Source organism: Hypomesus nipponensis, chromosome 28 (assembly GCF_054491055.1).
Source record: "Hypomesus nipponensis isolate SF chromosome 28, ASM5449105v1, whole genome shotgun sequence".
In the NCBI taxonomy this organism is placed as follows: domain Eukaryota; kingdom Metazoa; phylum Chordata; class Actinopteri; order Osmeriformes; family Osmeridae; genus Hypomesus; species Hypomesus nipponensis.
The window spans coordinates 11,246,952-11,273,321 of NC_140388.1; the positions used below are offsets into that span (position 1 = coordinate 11,246,952).

Sequence of the window (26,370 nt, forward strand, 5' to 3'; positions counted from 1 at the left end):
GCAAATACCCTTAGATGAGCATTGCAGTTATGATATGTACTCACCCAACTGTTCATAACCACTAGCTTTGCTTCCTCTGCCACACCATAGCGTGCCTGGGAATACCCAAGCGCGTTTCTTACGGTATTTTATGTCCACATTATTGCGATGCTGCGATCGGTCACTTATTGGAAAGTTCAATCCGACAGTTGGATTCAACACGCAAGGGCCGTCCGGATTCAACAGCAAGCTGAAATTAAAACTGAATTCCACGTGGCTCTCCAAGTGTTCGGTGCAATGAGATAAATACGTTCCAGCAACTACTGGATTGTTATCAATAGCACATTCTAAAAGCTGCCTGGTCTCCAAAGACCATACACTCGTATATGTAAGAAAGGAATAGCTACCATCCATGGCATTTCGTAAGAATGTGAGGCGCGTGTGTCCTTCTTCAGTGGAGTTCGTCCGGAGGCAAAAGTATGAATTGTCTGAATGTGATTCTGTCAAAATTCTTACTGCAAGCGCATTTGAAAAACCGATCAAAGACCAGGCAAAGGCCCAATGGGAAATACATCGTATTCGCATATCCAACACGGAGATTTAAAAAACCTCAAAAAGTAAATAACCAAATAAGGACGAACTAATCCAGGATCCCAATTACACTTAATTCAATCGGGAAAGATGTGCGCAGATGCAAGCATTATTGCTTAAGGACAGCAACATGTATAGCTAAGACATGAGTCTATATGGTCCTGAACCAACTGCAGGTCCCACTCACAGGTGGGCCTGCAAATGAAAAACGTTTGATGAGAAATATGATCCTCTCACCAGGTAGAGTAGAGGCGCCCGCAGTGTCTGGCAAATCCCCTGCTCCTAAATACGAAACATCTCATTAGTGTTTTGGAAAGTGTTTTTTCAGTCTCTTTGGAGTGGTTTTTACGTAATTGTTTTTCTCGCTGATTGCAAGGGTGACTGTACTTCTTCACATTAAGATTATCAGTTGGCAATCTTGCATCTAATAAGAGTTATGAAGCCATGCATTTGTGTCGATCTGACCCAATCTTATGCATTTGCATATAATAGCTGCTTTAAACAAGGATTAACAGCTTGCCTTGTGGCACTTTGAAGAACGTCATTTGACCGAATTGTTCGAGAGGCAGGTTGAATCATATCCTGAAAGAAACCTCAAAAAAGGCTGCAGACACGAGATAACGGTCACACACATTTAGCAGTTTCAATAGGCTTTAATTGATATGTGTAAACTCCTTGTAAAATCTTTACATGCAAATTAAATTGCAAACATCCATATATATATAGGCCTATCTCCAGTGCATGCACTAGCTATTTACAAATACACTGATAAAGTCAACAAATCATTCCATTAAATAGACTTCTACAGAAAGAAGACAACCGTGTTTTCATTAGGATCAAATTTACCGCTCAAAAAAAGAGAATAAACTAATGTCAGTTTAAGACCACCTGGTGACGTACACTGGTCGCCAGAGCAGGTTACCAGGGCGACTAGTGCAAGAGGCAACAAATGGGAGTCTAGCCTGCCGCCACTGGGGGGCAGAGAGGATGTTAACACAAAGAAAAACGCGATGAGAAACTGGAGGAAAGATTCCTCCCCCAAAGGGTAATTATTTTCCATGTACAGTCGGTTATGTATGCCCGTAAGGGAAAATCACATTTGTTTAAATTTGTGTCCGTTGAACACATTTAGGCGTGTGAATCGTGTGCACTCCTTATCACCTGCAGTAAGGCCCTGAACATGACCTTAGTATGCAGGCAGCTACATAACTGTATATTGTCGTAAACAATTCTTATCCCGATATTCATGCAGCATAAATAAGTTGATGGTGTGGTCTAAGTGTAAAAAGACCTCAAGGGGAGAAATTGTAAACATTTAATAGCTTTTAGTGTCTTAAAAATTCAATGTATATTTATATATCTCTCTCTATATATATATATATATATATATATATATTTATGAACCACATAACATCTCATGCATAGGTGTTCTATTTGGGAAACTTGCAAACAGCTGTATAAACTGAGGTCATTCCATTGTATAATGTGTGCTTTCCTTGAATCACGGTATATTGGTCAATAGCCAGGTACCAAGCTTGAGGGACTGGTGCAGCGAAAAACAAGTGGGTGGCAGGAGGACTGGTCCCTGTGTTCGGGATAAGGGGGGGGGGGGACACAGGTACGATAAACACAGCCCTTCTGGGACTGCTCCAGGCACAGCCAACAGGTGCATGCAAGTGAAGCAGCACATGACTCATAACTCAGGCTTATCCCCTGTCCTGGTAGTGCGTGTGTTTGTATAGGCGAGAGCCACAGGTTAGTCCCGTGTGCATTCAGTAGAAAACGAGTCCGCGATCGAAAACCTGTCTCAGCACTTGCATGGTGGGGTGCGGGCCCAAACACAGACTTCACGAGAGAAAGGAAACGAGTTGTCACCTCAGCCCTACACGTTAAGAACGCAACAACTAAAAACACATCTACATGGAAGGTGACATTTTTATGTGCAGTCTTTCACGCCACTAACAACACTGTCCCACAACCTCTATTAAACTCTATAACTTGAATAATTAGACAAAGAACATAAATCAACCTATCATATGCGCTAGTAATTAAATCATTTAAAGTGAACTTGAACTTCATAATTAACAACATACTTATACTGTTGGCTACCTTTTTTACTATTTATTTTTTGCTTGTAACTGATAACAACGATGGCTTGATAGTCTTTTCTTACTCAAGCAATGCATCAGCATGTAAACATTTGATCCTCGTACGGACATGGTCCTGCCCAGGGCTCGGTAAACTGTTTTGAAAGTGCAGCTGTGTGTCTTTAGTGTTTTGTCTGCCTGTGCATGCTCTTACAAGTGATGATAACTCTGCTGGATGTCGTTTGACAAGAAATAAAGGATTTAATCAGTAGATCTAAATAAAACCGACACTCCTAATGAAACTGACTGAGCGTGGTTGCGATTGTAGAACGTCCAAATATTGCTTTTTCATGATCTGAGCCACTGCATTCCAAAATATTAGTTTAGATGTGTCAACTTCAATATGTAATATCACTGACAGACATGATTGCCTCATTGTTTATTCCACGTCACTTGTCACAATTTTCCTTAATCTCTTTTAGTTTTTTTGTGGTTTTTTTTTGCCTTCAACAAATTTAAGCTTACATTGACAAGTGCCTACACGGAGTTGGTTTTTGAAGCAGTGATCTAAAGTGTGTGACGTCTTGCCTGCCATAGACTCCCAAGGACAGTCACAGTAAGTCTCAGTTAAGGGAGGATGATAGGAATGGTAAACCAGGCATCGTAGGGGAGGAATATTGGAATGGGGCGCATGTTCAGCTACGGTACAGACAGGACCATGGACAGGGGGAGGACAGTTGGGTCGAGAGAGGGGCAGAACTAAAAGGTAAGAAAGGCTCGTTTTGGGGAGAGATCAGTCGCTGGAGACGTGGTTCTCGTTCAGCAGGGTGTGCCAGCGCTCAATCTTTTTGTCCTTGTTCTTCAGGCACTCGTACCAGTGCTTCAGCCTCTCTCCCTTAGCAGTGATGCCCAGCTGGCAACCTCCTGCAGAGGTAGGGAGAGGCAGGGGAGAGACATGAGCCAGAGGGAGAGGCAGGGGAGAGACATGAACCAGAGGGAGAGGGGAGACATGAACCAGAGGGAGAGGGGAGACATGAACCAGAGGGAGAGGGGAGACATGAACCAGAGGGAGAGGGGAGACATGAACCAGAGGGAGAACGCCAACAGTTCACCACAACATGTAATCCAAATCCATATGTAGGACTTACCAATGTAATCATTGGACTTCCCCATGTCATAGTCCCACACAGAGATATCTAGAGTCTTCTTGGCCAGCTCACCGTGTTTGATGTCATAACCAAACTCCTGTAATACAATAAAATCAAACAAATACGTCATCGAATGACTTCAGAGAGCCACGGTGAACATCATATTTGTGGTTTTTACCACGACAATAACCACGAGAAGAACCGACCTCGTTGAACTCCGGGTTTAGTGTCTTTTTCTTGATCTGAGTCTTGTTCTTGGCCTTCTTCCCCATATCAGGTCTCAGGCATCTAAAACACACAGAACAAGTCGTCGTTCTACGCTTACAGCTCACAGAGGGTTCCGAACGTTCTGAACGCTTGTCTTTACGTCAATCGGAACGTTCCGTCCCGGTAAGGACCGGCCGGCGCTCGGCGGGCGCCAGACTCACATTTTGACGAACGGGTCGGAGTAGCCGTTGGCGTCCATGGCAGCCAGGTGGACGCAGCGCACTACCCCCACCAGCAGGCGGCTCTGCTGGGTGCTGTACATCAGGGAGATCAGGACCCGGCCGCGCTCCTCAGCCTCCGCACCGTCCTTCCCAGGCTGGGGGGGAGGGGGAGGGGGAGGGGGAGGGGGAGGGGGAGGGGGAGGGGAGGGGAGGGGAGGGGAGGGGAGGGGAGGGGAGGGGAGGGGAGGGGAGGGGAGGGGAGGGGAGGGGAGGGGAGGGGAGGGGAGGGGAGGGGAGGGGAGGGGAGGGGAGGGGAGGGGAGGGGAGGGGAGGGGAGGGGAGGCTGAGTATTAGTGGAGGGGGTTGATGGTATGTGTGCGTGTGTAAGACAGTGTGTGTGCGTGTGTGTGGTAGGGAGGAAGAGAAAGTGTGTGTGTGTAAGAGTTTGCGCGTGTGTATGTGTGTATGTCAGAGTGTGTGTGTGTGTCAGAGTGTGTGTGTGTATAAGGTTCACCCCTCATCACACAGACAGCGTACATGCCCTGACGTGTTGTGGCTGCATTACCTCATCCTCATACAGTGAGATGCCTCTCGCTGCTCCTGCACTTGCGGTCTTCTTTGTCTGTGGAATGCAGAACATGTGACCTCAGGCCAAACCGACCAGCCAAGCAGCTAAGGGTGGAATACCTGACCTGGGAATGAGCCATCGTGGGGTACTCACAGGAACCACTCTCTCCAGACAAACGCTGAAGTTCTTCTTCTGGTTCATCTTCAGTTTCTTCAGAGCCACTCTGGTTTCTCCGATGAACTCGTTGTGTCCAAACTTGTCTTCGTCACATACGGAGAGCCTGCACCCAACAAAGTCCCATCGATCACTTCACAAGGTGACGCTGACAGAAGCACTTATTTATAAATACAAACGACAGCTTGTATGAACCTCATACGAAATCCTCAGTTGAACGAGTTGTATAATTGGGTAGTGTTTGGTGACAAGGGGTTTGTCCTTCCCACAATGCATCACCTGAGAGTTTTGCGCTGCATGTCCTCATCCGTGAGGCCGTGATAGACCAGGGTCTCGTTCCAGGCCGGGTTGCGGGTGTTTCTCAGAGTCTTGGTACGTAGTTTGTTAGACTGCGGGGCATACGAGTTCATCAGAATACACACACACACACAGACAGACAGACATCAAGATAGGTATGACGAAATGTGTAATATTTCCACCACAAGGTGGCAGACTTGAGCCTACTTCATGCCCCCACACACACACACACACACACACACACACACACACACACACACACACACACACACACACACACACACACACACACACACACACACACACACACACACACACACACACACCTACACACACACACACGCGCACACGTCAGTTCTTGAACCACTACACGCGTGCTAAACAATGAAAACAAGAGTAGGTATCCACCTTGCTGGCCCCTGGCAGCAGATGCAGCTTGACGTAAGGGTCGGCCAGCCCGTTGGAGTCCATCGGCTTCAGTCCCTGAGGAGAGAACCAGAGCGGTGTTAGCCTGCGTGTTTGGCTGGCAGCTGGGATGGGCGAGGGAGTCCCTTTACAGGCCGTGGTAACAGCTTCCTAACACACGTCACTTCAGTGGAAGCGCGGTCCCCGAGGGTGTCGAGGGAGTGTACCTTTCCTCGGAGGATGCTGCAGTGGAGGCTGTTGCTCTCTTGTTCATAAAGCAGGCTGAACTCCAGGGCTCCCAGCGTGGCTGAAACAGACCCAGAGTCAGTAACGCCTCGGGTTTAGTCGACCGTAAAGTCATACTGATATTGATATCGACTGTGTGCCTTCACTGAGACAGATACACTGGTGGTACATCATACACGTGGAGGAAAAAAAAGAATATTCAGAAATCGAACAAAAAAAAAAGAAATTTCCAGACCAAAACAAGAACAGCCGAAGATTACATTCATGAAAGGACTCGCAGTGAAATGCCACTTTCAAACAGACGTTTATGAGTCAAGCTGCTACAGGAAAGGGCCTGACAGTCTACGCTCCAAACCAGGCCATCGAGGAAGAGGGAGAGGAAAGATCCAGAAAGCAGAGATATTGAGACCAGCCGGCGCTAGAGCTGTGACTGCCCTCTCTTCTCCAACTCCATGGAGATCTGGCACAATGCTATTTCTGACATTTCCCATCGAACACAAGGGAACGACTTCAACCCTGGGGGAAATCTAGACTCTGTCAGTGCTGTTGAATCTCAGATTATATGTTCCCCGCGTTGAATTCCCCAGACCTCTAGGAAGTAGAAATGATTGTCCCGTTTCTCCAGGGAGAGGAAAAGGGGCCAGAGCTGGAAGCAACAAAAAATGACGTATGACCCGACACGACATCGCTCCCATCGCTCAGCCTGAACAAACACCCAAAAAACTGATGTCTCTATTGACTACACATCCTCTCAACCGGCAAAGCAATGATTCACATGCTTGGATCCAGTGTTTGATCGGGATCGTTTATCATCGGCATCCAGGCTGCTGGGTTTATACCGTCAAGATACCTGCCGTGGCCATTACTTTCACACACCTCAAGTGCTGAACAGTAATGCCAGGCTCACTGACTCACCACCACTGACACCGTCTACCTGCCTTTACTGTCACACTTCAATAAGGAAAACTGTCCAATAAAGCATGTAAAACTCAAAGGAATTCAACGAATATAATAAATGATATATCTTCATGAAAAGAGTACAGAGTAGGAAAAGACAGGCGAGGTGGACTCACTGGTCTCATCCGAGTCGTAGCTGTTGGCCTCCTCCTCCTCCTCCTCCTCCGCTGCAGACGGCTGCTGCCGGGCCGCCGGGGGGTTTTGAACCGCGGGCTGCCTCCTCTCCTCCCGGGCTGCAGGGGGCGCCCTCGGCTCTGCTGAGCCAGCGCCGGTGGAGTATCCTCCTGCCCCTGCCTCTGGAGGAGGAACACAGGTGTGTCAGTAGGCCCGGACCTAGACTAGGACCTGGATTCAGAAGCCTATTGGCCACGTTCCTTGTTCCAGGTTGATATTGTTACAGTAAGGTTGCTTTGCTGTAAAATAGTGCTGTCCTGTACATTTTACATGTTTCCCTGCTCCATCTCAGCTGGTTCAGATGAAAGGGCCATTAACTAGCTCTGCAGAAACCTGATAACTACCCATTAATTTGGCCCTGAGGACCAGGGTTAAGGACTACTGGAGTTGCACACACTAGAGATTACGTTCTATGTAATGTGGCTGTGAAAGATCAAATGTCGAGTCTTTCAGGTGGTGCCGCTAAACCAGTTCCAGGCGTGGCCTCACCGTTCTGGGCGACCGGCGTCACGGTCTGAGGTCTGGAGCTCTGAACCGGCATCGTCTTCTTCAGCACCGCTGGGCTGCTCTGAGCCCCGCCCTCGGCAGCCCCGGCCCCGCCCGGCGCCAAGCTCACCTGGGCTGGTTTGACGGCCACAGGTGGGTACCCAGCACGGCTCTGGGGCTCCGGTCCTGCGACGCGCACATGGACACACACACACGCATGAACACACATCACTTCCTGTCTCCACCGCAGTGGAATCAGTCCCCAGTCTCTCTGAATCCTTTTGATGTTGCAGTTTTTGCGTTGACCTACATAGGAGTACGATGAGACAGGCAACCTTGATAACTTGACACAGCCAGTCTGTGATAAGGCTAACATACGGCACTGGTAACTTTACCTAGTGCAAACAGAGGGATCTCTCTCAGAAGTCAGAACCCCATGAATAGAGCCCGCCAGGTCCCAGAATGCACCTCACCCTGCCTAACCATGCCCCCTGGTCCTTGACTCTGAAGCAGTTGGCTTCCATTTTGTGAGCTAGATTAGTGCTTGGAAACCATACAAACCAGCAACAGAAAAGGTGCTGATCTTCTCAAACGAGACGGAGGAATGAGGACAGCATTCAAGCCGAGAGGTATGCTGACTTTTAGAGAAGATCTTAGCTGCAATGCGAGGATCTGCCCGTGGACGTGACGGAGCGGACAGAAAACTGACTCGACTCATTTTCTCCCTCTCCCCCTCTCTCTCTCTCCGCTCTCTCTCACACACACACGTGCGCGCACACACACACACACACTCCATGTGAGCCCTACTCTCTGCCCCAACCATCTGTAGTCTCATAACAACAGACCAAAGTCACATGTCAACTGTGTTACATGACAGAATCCATGAGCTGTTCTTGCAGTGGGCTTCCCACCTGTGGCCTGGGGCTGGGTCTTGGCCTGGGTCTTGGCCTGGGTCTGGGGCTTAGGGGCCGGTGGGGTCTGGGCGCCTGCTGCCTGTTGGGCACTTGCTTCTCTGGACTTGGATATGGGCATGGGTGAGGGCAGGAACTGCTTGGGGAAGCCTTTGAAGAACCAGGCTCCAGAGCGTTTCCACACCTAAAGAAACACATTCAAATGAATACAAGAAAAAAAAAAACATTTATAAACTGGTAGTTTTCCTGACAACCATTTCCAGATAAATACTGGCTATGCGTCTATGACCAACTCGGAATCACACACACACACACACACACCACCCACGAGTTGATAACCCCAGTCACCCAGAACCCCTTCCCACCTCTCGCTGTTCGCTGCAGATCTTGCAGAGCCACACTGGGCGAGGTCGGCCGGCGCTCTGCACCCCACACTTAGTACACATGTGCTGTTGGACGGGAAAAGAAACAGGAGTTTCTCATTGTTGTGAAGCAGCAATTACCCCATTACCCCGTCTAAACGTCAGCATATTCATTTAGCAGCAGGGCGCTTATCCAAAGAAATGCCCAAGGGTGGGAGAAGAGGGAGGGGGGAAGGAAGGGAAGGAAGGTTTTGAACCTGCGACCTCTCTCGATCTGAGGTCAGAACCACCGTGCTCGAGCGGCAGCTTACCTTTTTGCAGTCCTCACAGACCACTGAGCTGACCCCCGGCTGGCCCAGCTGCTCTCCGCACAGCAGGCAGCGGGACACGCCGTCACCACACACCGTCTTTTTCATGTCGTCCAGACGGTTCACCAGGCGCCTGCGGCGGACAGGGGTGACACAGCACACACACACACACAGAGACACACACACACACACAGAGAGACACAAAGACACACACCCACAGACGGACACACACACACACACCCGTCGATGTTGAAAGCCAGCCAGGCTGGGACATAAATTGATTTCACCGCCTGTCATCATCACATCAGATCATTTCCAAAGAACCCAGCTGAAGGACTGGAGCACCGGGGGGGGGTTTCTCTCGTGAGACTAGCCCAGCCACAGCTCCCGATCTGGGGTCCGGCCCAGACCGAACTCCCCCCCCTCCCCCCTGCTCACCCAATCCTCTCTTGCTCCATGGCCTCCATCTTCTCAGCCCGGGCGATCACATTGTTGATGATCTCCTTCTCCTCATCTGTCAGATCGGGACCTGGACCAGGGCCTGGCTGCGTGGTCCAGTTGCCTCTGACAACCACAAAAAGTGGGCGGGGGGGGGGGGGGGGGGACAATCTTGAGGGTCTCTCTGCTACCCAGAATGCATTTCTCCTGATAAGGCCCGGTCCCACATGCGGTGTGAATACGTGCACATTTCTAAAAAACCACCAGAGAACAACGCACACTGCAGAGTGAGATTGGAAGAGTGTAGGAGAGGAACATGATGTAATGGCCTACTGAACATTGCGCAACCCCCATATAATCGGGCGACCGCACAAACCCACAATCACACATGCATGTGCGCACATTTACACCCACAATCGCACCCTCCGAACAGTCAATCCCCTTAACAAAAGGTAGCTGTGTACAATGCAGGCTGGTGTGAAGGGGAGGGGAGGGAGATAAATAGAGATAGTCTCAACACTTACTGCTCCTTATCGCTGTGGTGCAGGACGTAAATCGGAGAGAGCAGACAAGAGAGGAGAACAGAGGTTAGAGGGAGGAGAGTAGAGGAAGGGGTTGGAGGGAGGAGAGGAAGGGGATAGAGGGAGGAGAGGAGAGGAAGGGGTTGGAGGGAGGAGAGGAAGGGGTTAGAGGGAGGAGAGGAGAGGAAGGGGTTAGAGGGAGGAGAGGAGAGGAAGGGGTTGGAGGGAGGAGAGGAAGGGGTTGGAGGGAGGAGAGGAAGGGGTTAGCATCAGAGAGCAGCAGCTGTGCCCTAGCCTGCGCTGCCCTGCTGTGCTTACTTGGCGTGCATGCTTGTCTGCCTGTCGCTGGCCGTCCAGCGCTCGGAGCTGCCGCCCATCACCGTGTCCGTCATGGCTGCCGCACTCTGGAGGTGGATGCACACACGCACACACGCACACACACACACAGTATATTATGTAGAGTATATTATCTATACACGCATGTACAGTTTACGTGTTAGCAGTTTTTTGTAAGACTGTTGCTCTTCCTCCCCCCCCCCCACCAGCTATAATAATATAATTTATATTAATTTTTAAAATTCTGATCACTCCTTTATGTTCTCCACTAAGTAAACATTTCTACTTATACTGGCTTGTTTATCCGGCGACTGTTTCACAGCCTAACACAACACCTAAATCCTTGCACGGAAGCATAAATGTCTCCATTCAATTGACTGTGACATTTTTCATCCATTTTAGTGTCAAGTGCTTATGCAGCACTGACTTCAGCATGAATACTGCCCACTCTCTCATCAGCAAAGTCCTCCGTGTTGAGTTTGTGGGCCAAGATTGTGCCAGCCTCAAATTGGCTACGAGACAAGACGCACTTAAACTAATTGATGCCAGCAACTAATATAGACGCATAAGACAGTCAACAAGCACAAGTGAAATGAACAACAATGGGAAAAACATCACTTTGGATGAACTGTCAAATGACGAAAACTGTCATCCGTATAAAGACAGAACACCAGGTTTGTTGTCATGACGCGGGGTTTAGAACACCAGGTCTGTTGTCATGACGCGGGGTTCAGAACACCAGGTCTGTTGTCATGACGCGGGGTTCAGAACACCAGGTCTGTTGTCATGACGCGGGGTTCTGATGCAACCTCAGAGCAATTCGACCGATGTGAAAGAAAGACGGACAGAACGACAACAGCAAGAGAAAAGAGAAGTACCTGTAGCCGTATCTGCTGACTGTGCGTGAGGGTGAAGGTACGCTTGATTCGGTTCTCGGCTGCCCACCGTCAGGGGATGTGTGGTCCAGACCCGGGGCACAGCAGGGTGGGGAAGAGAGGCCAGCAGACTCCAAACAGAAGACGTTTCTCCTCTCCTTGTTTCACCAACTCTTCAGTCTGAATCACAGACGAGAGAGAGAGAGAGAGACAGAGAGAGAGAGAGAGAGAGAGAGAGAGGAGCGAGAGGGGGAGAGACAGAGAGAGAGAGACAGAGAGAGAGACAGAGAGACAGAGAGAGAGACAGAGAGAGAGAGGGAGTGGTATGAAGAGAAGGGGAGGGAAAAAAGAAAGCGTAAGGAAAGCGAAAAAAAAGAAAATCAATATATCTCATTTGTCTCCCTGGTTGCTGCAAGCGATCACTCCATAGAGCTCCACGACAGCACTGCAGAAGATAGCAGAAAGGAGTCTTCCTGCATCAGCCTGAGGGGACGTATTAGCAGTGTACACATGCCATGCCCTGAGACTCACAAACACACAGCTCTCTCCTCCACTGCACAAAATGAATCATCCCGTCTTGTGTTCAGGAGGGCTCCACTGAAGAGGTAGATGGAGACACATGCAGGAAATACAGAGACAGTCTGCTCCCCCACCAGTAGACATCTAGCAACGCTGCCATGGCCTAGTGCTGGCTGGTGTGATGCTTCGGGCTGACTGAAAGGGGGTGTGGGAGGGTGGGGGGGGGCGGTGGTCATTAGCCGAGACGTTAATTTAATTCGTTCTTTGAGGGAAATGAACTCGACGCCTAGGGCTTCGTTATCGTGCAGAGATCCTCTCCTTGATCCACTTGTGGGCACCGTTGAACGTGCGTCACATCTTTGACCGGCTGGGTGCTGCCGTCAGTCTGAAACCCTGTTTCCTCCACAGACACGATGACTCAGTCAGGTTGACGAGACGACCTAAAGAGGATTTGGCGTTTTTATTAAATGTCACGAAACCGGTCTGAGGACGGTGGTGGTTTTTGTTTTGTTTGAGTGGACAAAGTGCACTGTGTTGTCTGAGAAGACCACCACACACATACACACATTTACATTTAGCAGACACTCTTATCCAAAGCGACTTACAGTAAGTACAGGGACATTCCCCCGAGGCAAGTAGGGTGAAGTGCCTTGCCCAGGGACACCACGTCATTTGGCACGGCCGTGAATCGAACCGGCAACCTTCTGATTGGTAGCCCGATTCCTTAACCACTCAGCCATCTGACCCCATCACACAGCTGATCACAATGATCCGAGTGAGGGAGGACGGAGGACGAGGAAGACAGTGGGAGGAGAAGAGGAGGAAACGAGAGGAAACAGGAGAGCTGGCATCGATTCACATTGTCATCGCCATCATCCCTCACTCGCACTGCAGGAAGTACTCAGTGTAGCTTTTCACATGGGGGAGTGGAAGACCAATTTAGAAACCTGCGACTCACTCAAGGGCTTAACAGGATAGTCAATATCTACATCAGGATTCCATGCACTAATCCTCTTTTCTCACCAGCTATATTATTATACGTTTCTCAGGTTTTTATCACTGGCCGATAATATCTAGATCCATTCATAAGTGAGGTAGTTATATTATTACTTGCATTGACAGATTTGGAGACCCCAGCCATCATTTGCATGCAAAATGATTTTTTTTCCCCACACACTGCCTGGTGCACTTGTTCACTGTATTACTTAGGCTTGATTTGAAACAGCGCTCTAACCTTCAGAAGTACATATTTATTTTCGTTAAAATCCAATAAACTTGAATTGGATGCATGCATCTTGGGCCCTCAATCACCCCCCTAAAATGAGAAAAAATTATTTCCACGGTGTAAAGAAGGTCCAATATTCCGAAGACAGTGAGGTAGGCTGAGCAAGAGCAGGAAGCATTGATCCTGGATTGATCCAGTGGGGGATCATGTACTGAAAGGAGAGGGACCAGGAGGGGGAGGGACCAGGAGGGGGAGGGACCAGGAGGGGGAGGGACCAGGAGGGGGAGGGACCAGGAGGGGGAGGGACCAGGAGGGGGAGGGACCAGGAGGGGGGACGGATCAGGAGGGGGGAGAAACCAGGAAGGGGGAGGAACCAGGAGGGGGGAGGGGGAGGGACCAGGAGGGGGGAAGGGTAGTGACCAGGAGGGGGAAGGAACCAGGAGGGGGGAGAGACCAGGAGGAGGGAGAGACCAGGAGGGGGGAGGGACAAGGAGGGGGGAGGGCCACAGATAAGAATAGCTGGCTCACAGGGGATACATTTCTTTGAACAATAGCAGATTTAAACCATTTTCCCAACTGACCTTGCAAATGCCTCTGTGTGTATATATCACCTGCATTTACCTAGCTAGCAGCCAGAACCACACTAGAAGAATCGTTTGCTTTCAAACAGTTCTAGGTGCAGAACAAATGGAACAGGCTTGCTTCATCTGCCTTCGTGATTTGGACACATGTCTGGGAGCATAAAAAAGCTTCCCCCTTTGTTCTCAAACAATGTTGAGGGGGAACAAGTGAAGTGGTTCTGCAGACGGCTCGTCTTGTGTGTAACCTAAAGTTCATACGAGACAGAGAACACAGCATAACTGGAACACAGAACCCTTCCGACACCATTGTCTCAGAGGACTGACTGTCATTTCAGTTGTTCTCGGTCCACAATGAAGACGAGTACGTCTAACCTTGCTTGTCAGATGGTTTTGTCACAAATATCCATCTAGGAAGTCATTCGTGGAAACAGTTTGAAAGAGGGCAGGCACTTTCAGAATTTTTTTGGCAGGAGTTTCAATGAACCATCCATGTCTATCACAGTCTATCAGGGGCTAACTTCAACCATGCAGCCAGAAGTTCCTTACAGGACGCTAATTGGCCTGAACGACTGTCGTTCGGGCACAAACAGACAACTTGGAGCTTGGCAAGATAGATTCTTGGTTGGTGTTGAACTCATGAGTCCAGCTGTCTCGCCAGGTTAGGCTAAAAAAACCTCCATGCACACTTTTTTCAAAGATTCCATACAGCATTTCAGAGCAATTCCCCTGCCTCCTCTGCAATAGAGGAGGACATTTCTAAAGTGGGTTAATGAAATTCTGAGATCAATGCTAACTCCCACGATTGCTTTCACTTTAATTAATCATTCATCAGGACGGCATTCCTGTTGTTTAGTCCATGAACTGACAGAACTTCACGTTTCGACTCCATCTAATACCTGGTTTGGTTTCTTCTGAAGTCATCGCACTCCTAAAGACACTGACTGTTCATGTCTTCATCAGCAGCTGCACTGTTCCGCTCGATTCCAGCAACCTTACTTAAATGCCTTCATTTTAAATCAATCCAAGTTGTACAACCCTTGTTACAATCAATGTCACACAGAGAGGCCCACAGATCAGCACCTATAACCAACCGAAACCCTAATTTATTTCAACGTGTGCCCTTCTTTTCAAGACATTGTCCTTTACACACTGTGGTTTTTTGCTACAAAATAGCAATTTCTTTTCGATATGGGTGTTTGGTTGAGATTAGTGAGAGTGTTCATACGAATGCCTATAAATTGGAAAAATGGCGTGTTGCCAGTTCTCTGTTAACAGTGTTTCTAGGTTTTACAGCTGGCAGGTTGGCACAGGCAGGCCAGTGTAGGGAGAGAGGGGCTTCATCGATCCGGGCAGAGCCCAGTCACAAACTTGTCTGTAGCCGAGCCCTCAATAGAATCATTACACACACCGCCGGCCATGTTCCCCTCTTGTTATTCAGATTATTTATGGTACAAATGACGGCTTTCCGTGAAACTCTCAAAAGGACAAATCCTTCTCAAACCTGCATCTCAGCTCACCCAGCGTTCAATCACAGTGGCTTTTTACACTTTGACCAAGGATGATGCAAACCAGAGGATACTGCCACCTGGAAACGCAATCTCTCTGTGCGGACGCCGCTCAAACGCTTACGTCCAGCACGGTGCTGGGCTGGGGTGGAGGAAGGCTCGCTGGTGGTGGTGGGGGGGAGGGGGAAGGCGGGAGGAGGGGGGGGGGAGGGGGGGGGGGGGAGACCAACGGCAGTCATCCGAGCATCCCTCCATCCCTCAGAAGTGGAAGGCGAGATGGCGAGATAAAAACCCTCGGGGGCTTGGAGTTGGACGTGACTGCAAAGCACTGCGCCACTGTAGCCCTACACTGCAAGGGGAAACATCGCTCAGCATTTCTTAATTATTTACAACCCCCCCCCCCTCATTCCCATCCCCCCCGCCCCCTCACCCCCCCCCCCCCCCACTCCTCACTCTTGGAGCAGGTTCTCCTGTCTCATCTTTCAGGCCTTACTGGGCACTTTTGGTTACTCATTACTCTATCTGCAAGCTTCTGGAAATTATGTGTCTAATCACGTACGGAGGACTGGAGAGAGAGGGGGGGGGGGAGGGAGCAGCGAGCCTGACAGGATTTGGGGTTTGGGGGGGGCGGGGTGACAGCTTCAGCTGCGACTGCAGGTAAACCTTTTGGCACGTTTTGTGTGTAAGATGGAGAGCATCTGTGTGTGCGCGTGTATGTGTACGAGTGTGTGTGTGTGTTAGTGTGTGTGGGGTGGGGGGGGGGGGGGAGAGCGGGGGTTAAAAGTCACTGACATTAATAACTTAGCCCTGTTTTCAGTCATAAAAACAGAGAAGCCAGAAACCATCTGTGTGGCCATCTGGGAGAATCGGGGGGGCACTTCCTCCTCCTGCCCGGCCCCACCTCCTCCTGCCCGGCCCCACCTCCTCCTGCCCGGCCCCACCTCCTCCTGCCCGGCCCCACCTCCTCCTGCTGGCTCCAGGGCCTGCCCGGCCCCACCTCCCCCTGCTGGCTCCAGGGCCTGCCCGGCCCCACCTCCCCCTGCTGGCTCCAGGGCCTGCCCGGCCCCACCTCCCCCTGCTGGCTCCAGGGCCTGCCCCCCCCACCTCCCCCTGCTGGCTCCAGGGCCTGCCCTTGCCCGCTAACAAAACAGGAAAGACCCGCTTGTGACCAACAAGCCCTCATGCTGTTGCTACCCTGCTGCCATGGCAACCTCATCCAAATGGACAGAACAGGGATGAGACTGAAAGGGAGCTTTGACTCACAGACGTAGAAGTGCTTGGAAACACACTCGCACAAGCGCCGCAAAAAGCACACACACTCACACCCACCCCAGTAAACCCGGTCTAAACTGCAGTCTCATCATTCGAACGACTTAAACGCCTCTCCTGCGTTCTCTGCATCTTACGCCACTGCCGTCGCGGCGGGAAACCCCAGGGACAGTTGTTGTCGAGCCCGTCGACGACACGGGTTCTCATCTCCCCCCCGGCTAACGTGCACGAACGAGCATCTTCGGCACGTCGCTAATCGTGAAGGCGTGAAGAGTCGGGATGTGCCCGCCTCACAGCGTGGCACTCCAGGGCTCTCTCTCTCCACGTCGCCTGGTGACTCATCCCCCCCTCACCCTGCAGGTGAGAACAAGGATGCTGGGGCTGCTGGGGCTGCTCTCCCTCACCCTGCAGGTGAGAACAAGGATGCTGGGGCTGCTGGGGCTGCTCTCCCTCACCCTGCAGGTGAGAACAAGGATGCTGGGGCTGCTGGGGCTGCTCTCCCTCACCCTGCAGGTGAGAACAAGGATGCTGGGGCTGCTGTGGCTGCTCTCCCTCCCCCCGATATCCTTTACCTCCTCCTTTCATCTCAGAGAGACCCACACCGTTAGATGTCGGCCATTAAGTCAGACCACTCAACCACTACAGACTCAATAGCCCCTGCTGATACCGAGAGCCAAAGCCCATGACACACAGCTATTGATCCATTCTGATAGATTGGGGATGCGCATGCATGGTCATAGACACGAAGAGAAATATTATATTTCCTGTTTTTTGGGGGGGTCCTTGTTGTTATGGCTGATTCCTTCCAGATCATTGTGGCGAATGAGATACAAACTGAGCTGGTGAACACCAGTCTGGAGAATCTGGCACACTTCAGCCGCGGGCTATCCGACGCTACCTCAGGCTGTGCCAGATAATTAGAGGAAACCAGCACACCAGGGTTGTTTCACAGATCCTGTGTTTGCTAACAACCCTCCCCATCCTAAAAACAGATTGTCTTTAGCTTGGCTGTTAGGGTGAGACCAGCGAGAAGAGAGAGACGAGAGCTTGGTGTTGAGTCGTGCTCTGGAGGCAGGAGGGGCTGTTAGCTGTGTCTCCCTACGCAGACTGGGGTGCAGGGGCGTATCTAGCCCTATTTCGGGGGGACTGGAGCCCCCCAAAAGTTTTATTAGCCCCCCCAAAAAAAAATATTATTATAAAAAAATATATATCATCTTTTTTTCTTCTTCATATTTTAAATCTAAATGTGTTAATTTATCTTCCTGAAACCCACTAGAGAACACTATTTAAAAGGATATTTTCAAAAATGTGTTCTGGGGGAACATGCACCCAGACCCCCCTAGTTTTGCTGGGTCACAGGAAAAATGATAGGTTTTATCTATGGGCTTAGCCCCCCCCAAAAGTGGGAACCTAGATTTGCCCCTGCTGGGGGTATGAGGGCACATCTCGGGATATTTACCATAGCACAGTAACATTGTGATGTTTTGATGTCACCCTGTCTGTGCTGTGAAGACTCAAGATCCAGACACATGGTCAAACACCGTCAAACATGTCAGGTGGCTGAGCGGTTAAGGAATCGGGCTAGTAATCTGAAGGCTGCCAGTTTGATTTTCGGCTTAGCCAAATGACGTTGTGTGCCTTGGGCAGTGCACTTCACCCTACTTGCCTCGGGGGGGGGAATGTCCCTGTACTTACTGTAAGTCGCTGTGGATAAGAGCGTCTGCTAAATGACTAAATGTAAATGTCTCAGGCTTCTTCTCAATGTGCAATTCTACACAACACCGGAGTCATGAATCTATACCGGTTGTGTCCATGGAAACAAGGAGACCGGAGGAAGAACATCAGATTGATTAAACGTTGAATGTCCGCCATGTGAATGTGTCTAATTAAAGAGCAAAAAAAAATACATGAAATGAAACGTGCTTTTGTGTTCCAAGCAAATAAGGACCAAGCCTTTGCGTGTGCCCACAGTGGTAAAAACCATGCCTGCGTCTAGAAACATTTCCCGCAGTCCTAGAAATGGCATAAAATAAGAACCAGGAAGAGGCCCTTGGGGGCTAAGGCATGGGAGGAAAGGGGGGGAGGCGGATGAAAACAAACCAACACTACAGAAATATGGGGACATCTACCCTGTATCCTCCAGCCCTAAATTATGCAGCTATGCGTGCAGAGCACTTATCTAGTTCTTTCTATATATTTATTTTCCCACATCTCCTCCACAAATTCCCATATTTTCCCCTACTGGCTACATTCATGAGTGATCGTGGAGGATTATTTTGGGCTCCCTTCACCCCTGTCTTCACAAACACGACCACATTCTGTCCTCCATCATCACCCCCCCTCTCTCGTTTTCCTTCTCTGCACCAGCAGAAGCATACTGGGAGAGGCAGAGAGCGTGAGCATGCAAGGGTGGCGTCCAATCACTACAGCGGCTTCTCCTTCTCGTGCGAGAGGAGGCAGCTGCAGATATTGCAGAGCATTCATTCAGTCTTATCTCCCCTCCCCCGTTTAATCCGCCTGCCTCAGGTCTACGGAAGTGTCGGAGAGGGGGAAAAGCGCTTTTTTTCCCCTTTTTTTCTTGCCGAAGCAGCTCACTACACTACTACTGGAGTGGGTGGGTCCATGATTGTTTGTGGTATTCGCCTGGTTGTGGTTGAATAGACCTCAGATTCAGGCGTCAACAGACTTGATAACAACGGGTAAATGGGAGAGAATCTACCCGGACTAAGAATCCATCAGTAGAGAAATCGGGTGGAGGTGTGTGTGTGTGTGGGGGGGGGGGGGGGGGGGGAGATTGAAGTTGTTCCTCTAATATTCTGCAGCAACGCCCTGAGACCACAGCATCTCCCATATGACTTATCAGGGCTGCGCAGTCAATGCCTGCCAATAGACTTACTTAGTAAGGCACGTAAAACAGCTTCACCAGCATTCAATATTTTTGTAATGAACTACCAGACTCGTAATGAATACGTTATATATAGACCAATGAACAACATGCTGGCTTGGATTGGTAAACCTGTAATATCAGTCTAAATTTAGCAGGGCATACAATGATGTCAGCAGCCTTGGAATTGTACTGCATGCATTCAATTAACGCTGATGGCATTACCAGGCAGATGATTGAACGTAGGCTGATCTCTTCACTTGACATAGCTGCTTGTGTGTGGGTCCAACTGGCAGCCACCGCCTTGCATGCAAGTTATGGAGCTATTCTTTACGTATGAATGACGGCCCACAATAATAAAATATCATCATTCTAATTAATTAGGCTAATGAAAATGCCTAATTAAAATGTTAGTTTCTTGTTGTAAAAGGTTTATTCTACTTTAAAGAAAAAAATCGCATATTCTCACGTGTGTCAATACAATCCTGCATTTGTTAAAGGCTGGAGTTTTTAAATTAACCACTGACGAGCTGCGATAAGCTAATATATACGATACTAAAACAAATCGTCAAATAATAAAGGCGGTGGATAATCAGAAGCCGAGCCTACCTGAAATTCCTGCCGCTCTCGAAGGAACCTAGCAGAGAATGATGCGGTCTTAAAAAAAAAGAAAAACAAGAATTGCACTGCACTTAACAAACCACAAACCGGCCCATTGCGCACCAGAACTCTACCACATCAGAAGCCCGTTTTTGTCCAGTCTTCAGTAGCTGCAGCCTATTTCACTGAACCGCACATTACTTTCCACTGATCTTCACGCAGCGCTCTGCGCTTGATTTTCATCCCCTCCTTCGCAGAGAATGACAAGCCCTTGTTACCCTGGGAAGGAGACCCTACATCCTCGGAGAAGTTCCATCGAAGCCCAGGTGCCTCTCATCACCTGGTTCAAATTATTTGTTCCTGTATCGTTTTTTTTTTTTTTTCAACTGTAAAATTCACTGACAATAATCAACATTTAATTCGTCAATATTTCCAGTCAATGGTTCAGGCTTTCTTCTGGTATCTTGAGAGATTTAGCTCATATTTGCCAATGTTGCAAAATGTTGCCATACATCTGTTAAAAAATAAAGCCGCTTGGCATTTTTTTCGTTCAAATTATAATTTTTTTACTCAAGAAAACGAATGAAACAGCCCATGCCACTCACCCATGTTAAAGGGACTTCGCAGCTTGGTGGAAAGATGGCGCCATCTAACGGAGAGCATGTTCATTACATCAACAGGTTCGTTTTGAATGGTCACATGACAGCCAGTCATCTGACTAGACATTCTGCCACAGCAAAAATGGCAGCGCACTTATCTTATGGCAGAGTAAACCTAAACATTTTAAGAGAAGCCGCGCGGAAGGAGCTTCGTGAGTTTTTGGACAAGTGTGCGGGAAGCAAGGTGAGTTGGTTGTGCTTCGCTTTCCCGCTACAATTAAATCATAAACCGTGGTCTTGGCATTCAACGCGAACAGTAACTGAGCCTGGCGAAATCTGCCAAGCTAAGAACATATACAGTGTTCTGTCATACTCAGTCTTAATAGTTACATGTTGTGTTCATGTGGACATATAATGATCACTGTCCTGGCTCTATATATGATGCACCTAATAATAGTGTTTGTCTAACAGGCAATTGTGTGGGATGAGTATTTGACTGGACCATTTGGCTTGATAGCACAATATTCATTGCTGAAGGTAAGATTGGCAAGGGTGTGGCCACCAAATCATACGGCATTATTAGCCTGCGTGCAAAATGGCGAATATTTCATGTAACCATTACTGGATGATACATGACTGTAATCTCTGTTTTATAGGAACATGAGGTGGAAAAGATGTTCACTCTCAAAGCAGGCCGGCTTCCTGCATCGGATGTCAAAAACATCATATTTTTTGTCCGTCCAAGACTTGAGTTGATGGACATAATTGCAGAGAACATAGCCAGGTATGTTTAGCTACGTCTCACTGCAGACAAACAATGTGTAGTTGTTGTAATACACGCATGGTGGAGGGGGTTGAGATGAGTTTTAAGGTGTTTTGCTAGCTGTAACAAGGCCTCACGTGTGTCCGTGCAGCGAGGACAAAATGCATCCTCCGCGAGACTTCCACATCCTGTTTGTCCCCCGACGGAGCATGCTCTGTGAGCAGAGGCTGAAGGAACAGGGAGTGCTTGGGTCCTTCATCAACATCGACGAGTACATCCTGGATCTCATTCCCTACGATGGAGACCTGCTCTCCATGGAGTCTGAGGGTGCTTTCAGGGTATGTCTGTTAAACCAACAGTTGGGTACACTGGGGGTCAGATGGCTGAGCGGTTAGGGAATCGGGCTATTAATCAGAAGGTTGCCAGTTCGATTCCCGGCCGTGCCAAATGACGTTGTGTCCTTGGGCAAGGCACTTCACCCTACTTGCCTCGGGGGGGGATGTCTCTGTACTTTGCTGTAAGTTGCTCTGGAAGAGCGTCTGCTAAATGTAAATGTACACATGCTGAAGTGACTGCCGGAAAAACTCACTCTCCCACAATGCCCCTGTCTCGTCAAGGAGTGTTACCTGGAGAGCGACCAGACTAGCCTGTATCACACCGCCAAGGGCCTCATGACACTCCAGGCTCTATACGGGACCATACCCCAGATCTACGGGAAAGGGGAGTGTGCACGAGTGAGTAGGAGAGCCCACAGCAACGTTTTTTTTTTCTTCCATCAAGATTTGTTTGTTTTTCTTCTTTTTTTTTTTTTTTTTTTTTTACACATCGACCGCAGTAATATCGCAACGTGTATTTGTTGAAACCCTCCCTGATTTTTGTGCTTACACGTGTTTTGCAGCACGTGGCCAACATGATGCTGCGGATGAAGAGGGAGTTTGCAGGCAGCCAGACCCAGATCCTGCCCGTGTTCGACACACTGCTGCTACTGGACCGCAACGTGGACCTGCTCACTCCCCTGTCCACGCAGCTCACCTACGAGGGCCTCATCGACGAGGTCTACGGCATCACCAACGGTGAGAGTGGGGTGTGTTACGTTAGCCACGGTTGCACTGGCTTTTTGCCATGTGTGTTTAGTCTTAGAACTTGTGGTTTGTCCCCTGCGTACAGCAGGTGAGCTCATGTTTAACGCGTGAATCTTGTCAAGCGCAGGTTACGTCAAGCTGCCACCTGACAAGTTTGCCCAGAGGAAGCAGGGGGAGGGGGGCAAGGATCTGCCCACAGAGCCCAAGAAGATGCAGCTGAACTCCGCCGAGGAGCTGTACGCCGAGATCCGCGACAAGAACTTCAACGCCGTGGGAGCGGCCCTCAGCAAGAAGGCCAAGATCATCTCCGCGGCCTTCGAGGTTGGCCTTGTTCCTCTTCCTGTTCCCCCTACCCGCTATCCAACCCTGCTCACAACCTCCGCCCCCCTGTAGCCTTACTAGAGAGCGTTCTCAATGTCGTTCGCTCGTGGTAAAGGTCGCCCACTGGATCGGGATTGATCTGGCTTTTAAAACATGATACCCATCTGTGATAAGATCCTAATGGATCGATCGTGGCATTAACGGACGCCACAGATTAAAATCTCAACTCTGGCGATATCTTTTTACAGATATCAACACCACAGCCATCTAACCAATTACAATGATTTGATATTCAATACTTGTTTGAGCTTTTTATGTACAATCCAATTAGTGTAGGTGCCAGCCAGGCGATAATTAAACGAAAGCTATTTCTCCCTTGGGTGGTGTAGTGCAGTTGCCCAAACCTGTCTGAAATCAGATTTAATTCTCAGACTAATTTGAATAATGACTATTTCATTGGTTCATTCCTCAGGAGCGTCACAATGCCAAAACAGTGGGGGAGATCAAGCAGTTTGTGTCCCAGCTGCCTCACATGCAAGCAGCCCGGAGTTCACTGGCCAACCACACCTCCATAGCCGAGCTCATCAAGGACATCACCAGTATGAACCACATCTCTCCCAATTTAAAGTTTTCATTCAATTTGATCAAATTTTTTTTTTTTTTTTTTTTTTTTTCTCTCTCCACTAGAATGTGACTTGTCTTTCACACAGAAGAACACAGATATATGTTTACATTTTTGTCCATTCTAGCTTCTGACGCCTTCTTCGATAGCCTGACAGTGGAGCAGGAGTTCATGACAGGCGTCGAAACAGACAAGGTACATCCTGTTTTTCATCCTCACTCAGGGGAGTCAGATGGCTGAGCGGTGAGGGAGTCGGGCTAGTAATCAGAAGGTTGCCGGATCAATTCCCCACCGTGCCAAATGACGTTGTGGCAAGGCAATTCACCCTACTTGCCTCAGGGGGAATGTCCCTGTACTTACTGTAAATCGCTCTGGATAAGAGCGTCTGCTAAATGACTAAATGTAATGTAAATGTAAAGTAGCACAGATGCACTTATGTAGCCTGTAATAACAATAAGCAGCATTTACTTTGAAACAAGCAGTTTTGCAATCATGTCACTGTAGCAAAGTTTGAGTATGCTGTTTTTCCCGTAATCTGTTGTCTTAACATGTACAGGTCAACACATACATAGAGGACTGCATAGCCCAGAAGGACCCTCTCATTAAGATCCTGCGTCTGGTGTGCATGCAGTCTGTCTGCAACAACGGCCTGAAACAGAAGATTTTGGACCACTACAAGAAGGAAATCCTGCAGGTACAACCACGCGTTGGTTCTTGTGTCAGAACCACCACATTGTTGGGGGGCACCCTGACCCCGGTAGCTCACTGGGTAGAACCCAACCACACGGCCCACGTGCAGGGGCCCTGGTTCGATTCTGTCTCTGTCCATTTCTGCTAGTCGTCCCCTTTCTCTGTCTCTCTCTCTGTGTCTCTGTCTCTCTCTGTCTCTATGTCTCTGTCTTTCTATCTGTCTCTTTGTCTCTGTCTGAGACAGAGAGACCTCTCTCTCTGTCTTCTCTCTCTCTGTCTGTCTCTCTCCCCGTATTCCCTTATCTGTAACTGTCTCTGTCCAATACAGCCAAAAACTGCCAAAAATGCATCTTGAAATGAAATTGTACGGCAATGTTGAGAAGCACCACGTTATTATCCTTGCACGATAGCTGAATGTCTTTTTCTCCTTTGACCAGACGTACGGGTACGAACACATGCTCACCCTCAACAACCTGGAGAAGACAGGCCTTCTGAAGCCTCAGACCAACAGCAGGAACAACTACCCCACCATCAGGAAGACCCTGAAGCTCTGGATGGAAGATGCCAACGAACAGGTGAGACTGTGACAGAGGAGATAGAAATGTAAGGGTGGGACAGATGTTGTGTGTTGTGGAGGATGGAGGGAGAGGGGGGCGGGCGGGCGGGCGGGCGGGCGGGAGGGCGAGGCCCATCATTGTTGATTCGTACTTGTTTTATTATATCTCAATTAAATCATCAATATAGTCAATAAAAATATTGATTAATTGAGTATACATACTATATTCATTATTGTTGTCGTTTCCCCCTCCAGAACCCCAACGACATATCGTACGTGTACAGTGGCTACGCCCCCCTCAGTATCCGGCTGACCCAGTTGTTGGCGCGGCCCGGCTGGCGGAGCATCGAAGAGGTTCTGAAGATGCTCCCTGGACCGCACTTTGAGGAACGACAGCAGCTCCCCGCCGGGCTGCACAAGAAACGTGAGCTGGGGGGGCGCTGGCAGAACACCATTTATTTCGTTATTTTGCTATTTGCATTTACATGTATGTGTCAGGATGGCTGAATGGTCAGCTGATGTTGGGGAACAGAGTGAGTGGTGACCTGTGTGCTGGGCAGAGATAAGATGCGGCTTTGTTCCTGATGTGTCAGTCGTCTTAGAGCAGCAGGTGAATCATTGTACGCTGGAAAACAAAAGAACATGGATGTGTGTCTGTGTGGTTCAACAGAGCACGGTGGGGAAAGGCCAGATGGAGGCTGTATAGCGTCTAAAGGCTGGATACTGTGGGGGAAAAGGACTAGGGTTTCTGAGTTTGTCTGATGTCAGATGTTATGATTCGGGTTGTTTGAAATACGTAAGAATCAGGGTCGGACCGGCCTGTCGGGAGAGTCTGGAGATTTCCAGAATGGCCGGTCAAACGTCCGCGCCATAATGCATAAAAAAGATATATACAATAATAATACACGGCCGTGGGCTGGTCTGCTTTTCAAAGTCCTGTGCAGTTGTTCAGTCCCAGTCCAGACCTGGTAAGAATGATGATTGTGTTTGAGACCGTCGTCTTTGTCATTCGACGTTTGTCTTTCTCCATCGGTTAATTAGAACTGGCGCTGGCTTGTTTGTACTTGTTTGGCTCCGGGAAGGTGATAATGAACAAACATCCGTGTGTCGTCCCCTCAGGCCAGCAGGGAGAGAACAGGACCACCTTGGTGTTCTTCCTCGGAGGGGTGACCTACGCCGAGATCGCAGCTTTGCGCTTCTTGTCTCAGATGGAGGACAGCGGCACAGAGTACATCATAGCGACCACCAAGCTCATCAACGGCACCAGCTGGATCAAATCCCTCATGGATCGGCCCGAGGCCCTGACCCCCTGACCCCCTGACCCGGTCATGAGAACAGATGCACAGCTGCACACATGAAACAGTCCCACCGAAACACCTTGCGCTTTGATTCACTGCTCCCCCAGGTGTCTGGTTGAAATCTAAAACCAGCAGGATCAAGAGTGAACTATGTGTCCCAACATCATAACATAACATATTATAACATAACATCAGACATGTGTCCTGCGTCTGTTTTGTATCATGTTATGCAAATGTATGACATTATTTAAGAAATACCATTGAAGACAGTGAAACTATAGGTCTGTAATTATTTTGGTCTCATTACAGTTAAATACAGTTACTGGGTTTTTGTGTCTTTAGAGTAAGATTTTGTTTTGCACAATTGCTTATCTTGTTTTGTAATTGTTTTCTTATGTTTATTTTCATTTCTCTGCGTCTTAAAAAAAAAAACATTATTGTAAATAAAATGCACAGTAAATATGATCACCTTCTGACCTATTCTCTTGTATAAAACCTTTGTTAACGCACATTCGTTCGATGAACTCAATGAGGCCGAGTAAAGAGGGGGAATAGGAGAGCGAGT

General features: G+C 48.9%; 2 protein-coding genes across 2 annotated transcripts; one reads left to right on the plus strand and one right to left on the minus strand.

Moving 5' to 3' along the window:
- Nucleotides 1-1,203: 1,203 nt before the first annotated feature.
- LOC146220008 (rabphilin-3A-like) lies at nt 1,204-20,060 on the minus strand. Its single transcript, XM_084695132.1, has 18 exons — nt 19,998-20,060; nt 11,295-11,471; nt 10,399-10,484; nt 9,560-9,685; nt 9,125-9,254; nt 8,817-8,900; nt 8,452-8,635; nt 7,544-7,726; nt 6,997-7,176; nt 5,905-5,984; nt 5,681-5,755; nt 5,255-5,364; nt 4,955-5,081; nt 4,799-4,855; nt 4,234-4,388; nt 4,012-4,093; nt 3,806-3,902; nt 1,204-3,581 (listed from the first exon to the last, which is right to left on the minus strand). The coding sequence occupies exons 3-18, from the start codon at nt 10,470-10,472 to the stop codon at nt 3,451-3,453; spliced, it is 1,875 nt and encodes a 624-aa protein (XP_084551258.1). The 5' UTR covers nt 10,473-10,484; nt 11,295-11,471; nt 19,998-20,060; the 3' UTR covers nt 1,204-3,450.
- A 498-nt stretch (nt 20,061-20,558) lies between these two features.
- On the plus strand, nt 20,559-26,270 carry vps33a (VPS33A core subunit of CORVET and HOPS complexes). The gene is made up of 13 exons (XM_084695225.1): nt 20,559-20,717; nt 20,945-21,010; nt 21,130-21,257; nt 21,388-21,574; nt 21,854-21,970; nt 22,135-22,309; nt 22,446-22,639; nt 23,112-23,238; nt 23,389-23,456; nt 23,818-23,955; nt 24,389-24,526; nt 24,763-24,931; nt 25,627-26,270. Exons 1-13 carry the CDS (start codon nt 20,574-20,576, stop codon nt 25,818-25,820), a joined length of 1,845 nt encoding a protein of 614 aa, XP_084551351.1. The 5' UTR covers nt 20,559-20,573; the 3' UTR covers nt 25,821-26,270.
- Nucleotides 26,271-26,370: the final 100 nt, after the last annotated feature.

Excerpts from the sequence above, each read along its gene's own strand:
- LOC146220008 (XM_084695132.1), bottom strand. The coding sequence starts at position 10,472 with ATGACGGACACGGTGATGGGCGGCAGCTCCGAGCGCTGGACGGCCAGC. Across the intron at positions 9,686-10,398 it reads CAGACAAGCATGCACGCCAA|AGGCAACTGGACCACGCAGC; the intron begins GTAAGCACAGCA and ends TGTGGTTGTCAG. Across the intron at positions 3,903-4,011 it reads TAAACCCGGAGTTCAACGAG|GAGTTTGGTTATGACATCAA; the intron begins GTCGGTTCTTCT and ends ATTGTATTACAG.
- vps33a (XM_084695225.1), top strand. The coding sequence starts at position 20,574 with ATGACAGCCAGTCATCTGACTAGACATTCTGCCACAGCAAAAATGGCA. Across the intron at positions 21,011-21,129 it reads CACAATATTCATTGCTGAAG|GAACATGAGGTGGAAAAGAT; the intron begins GTAAGATTGGCA and ends TCTGTTTTATAG. Across the intron at positions 21,971-22,134 it reads GGAAAGGGGAGTGTGCACGA|CACGTGGCCAACATGATGCT; the intron begins GTGAGTAGGAGA and ends CGTGTTTTGCAG.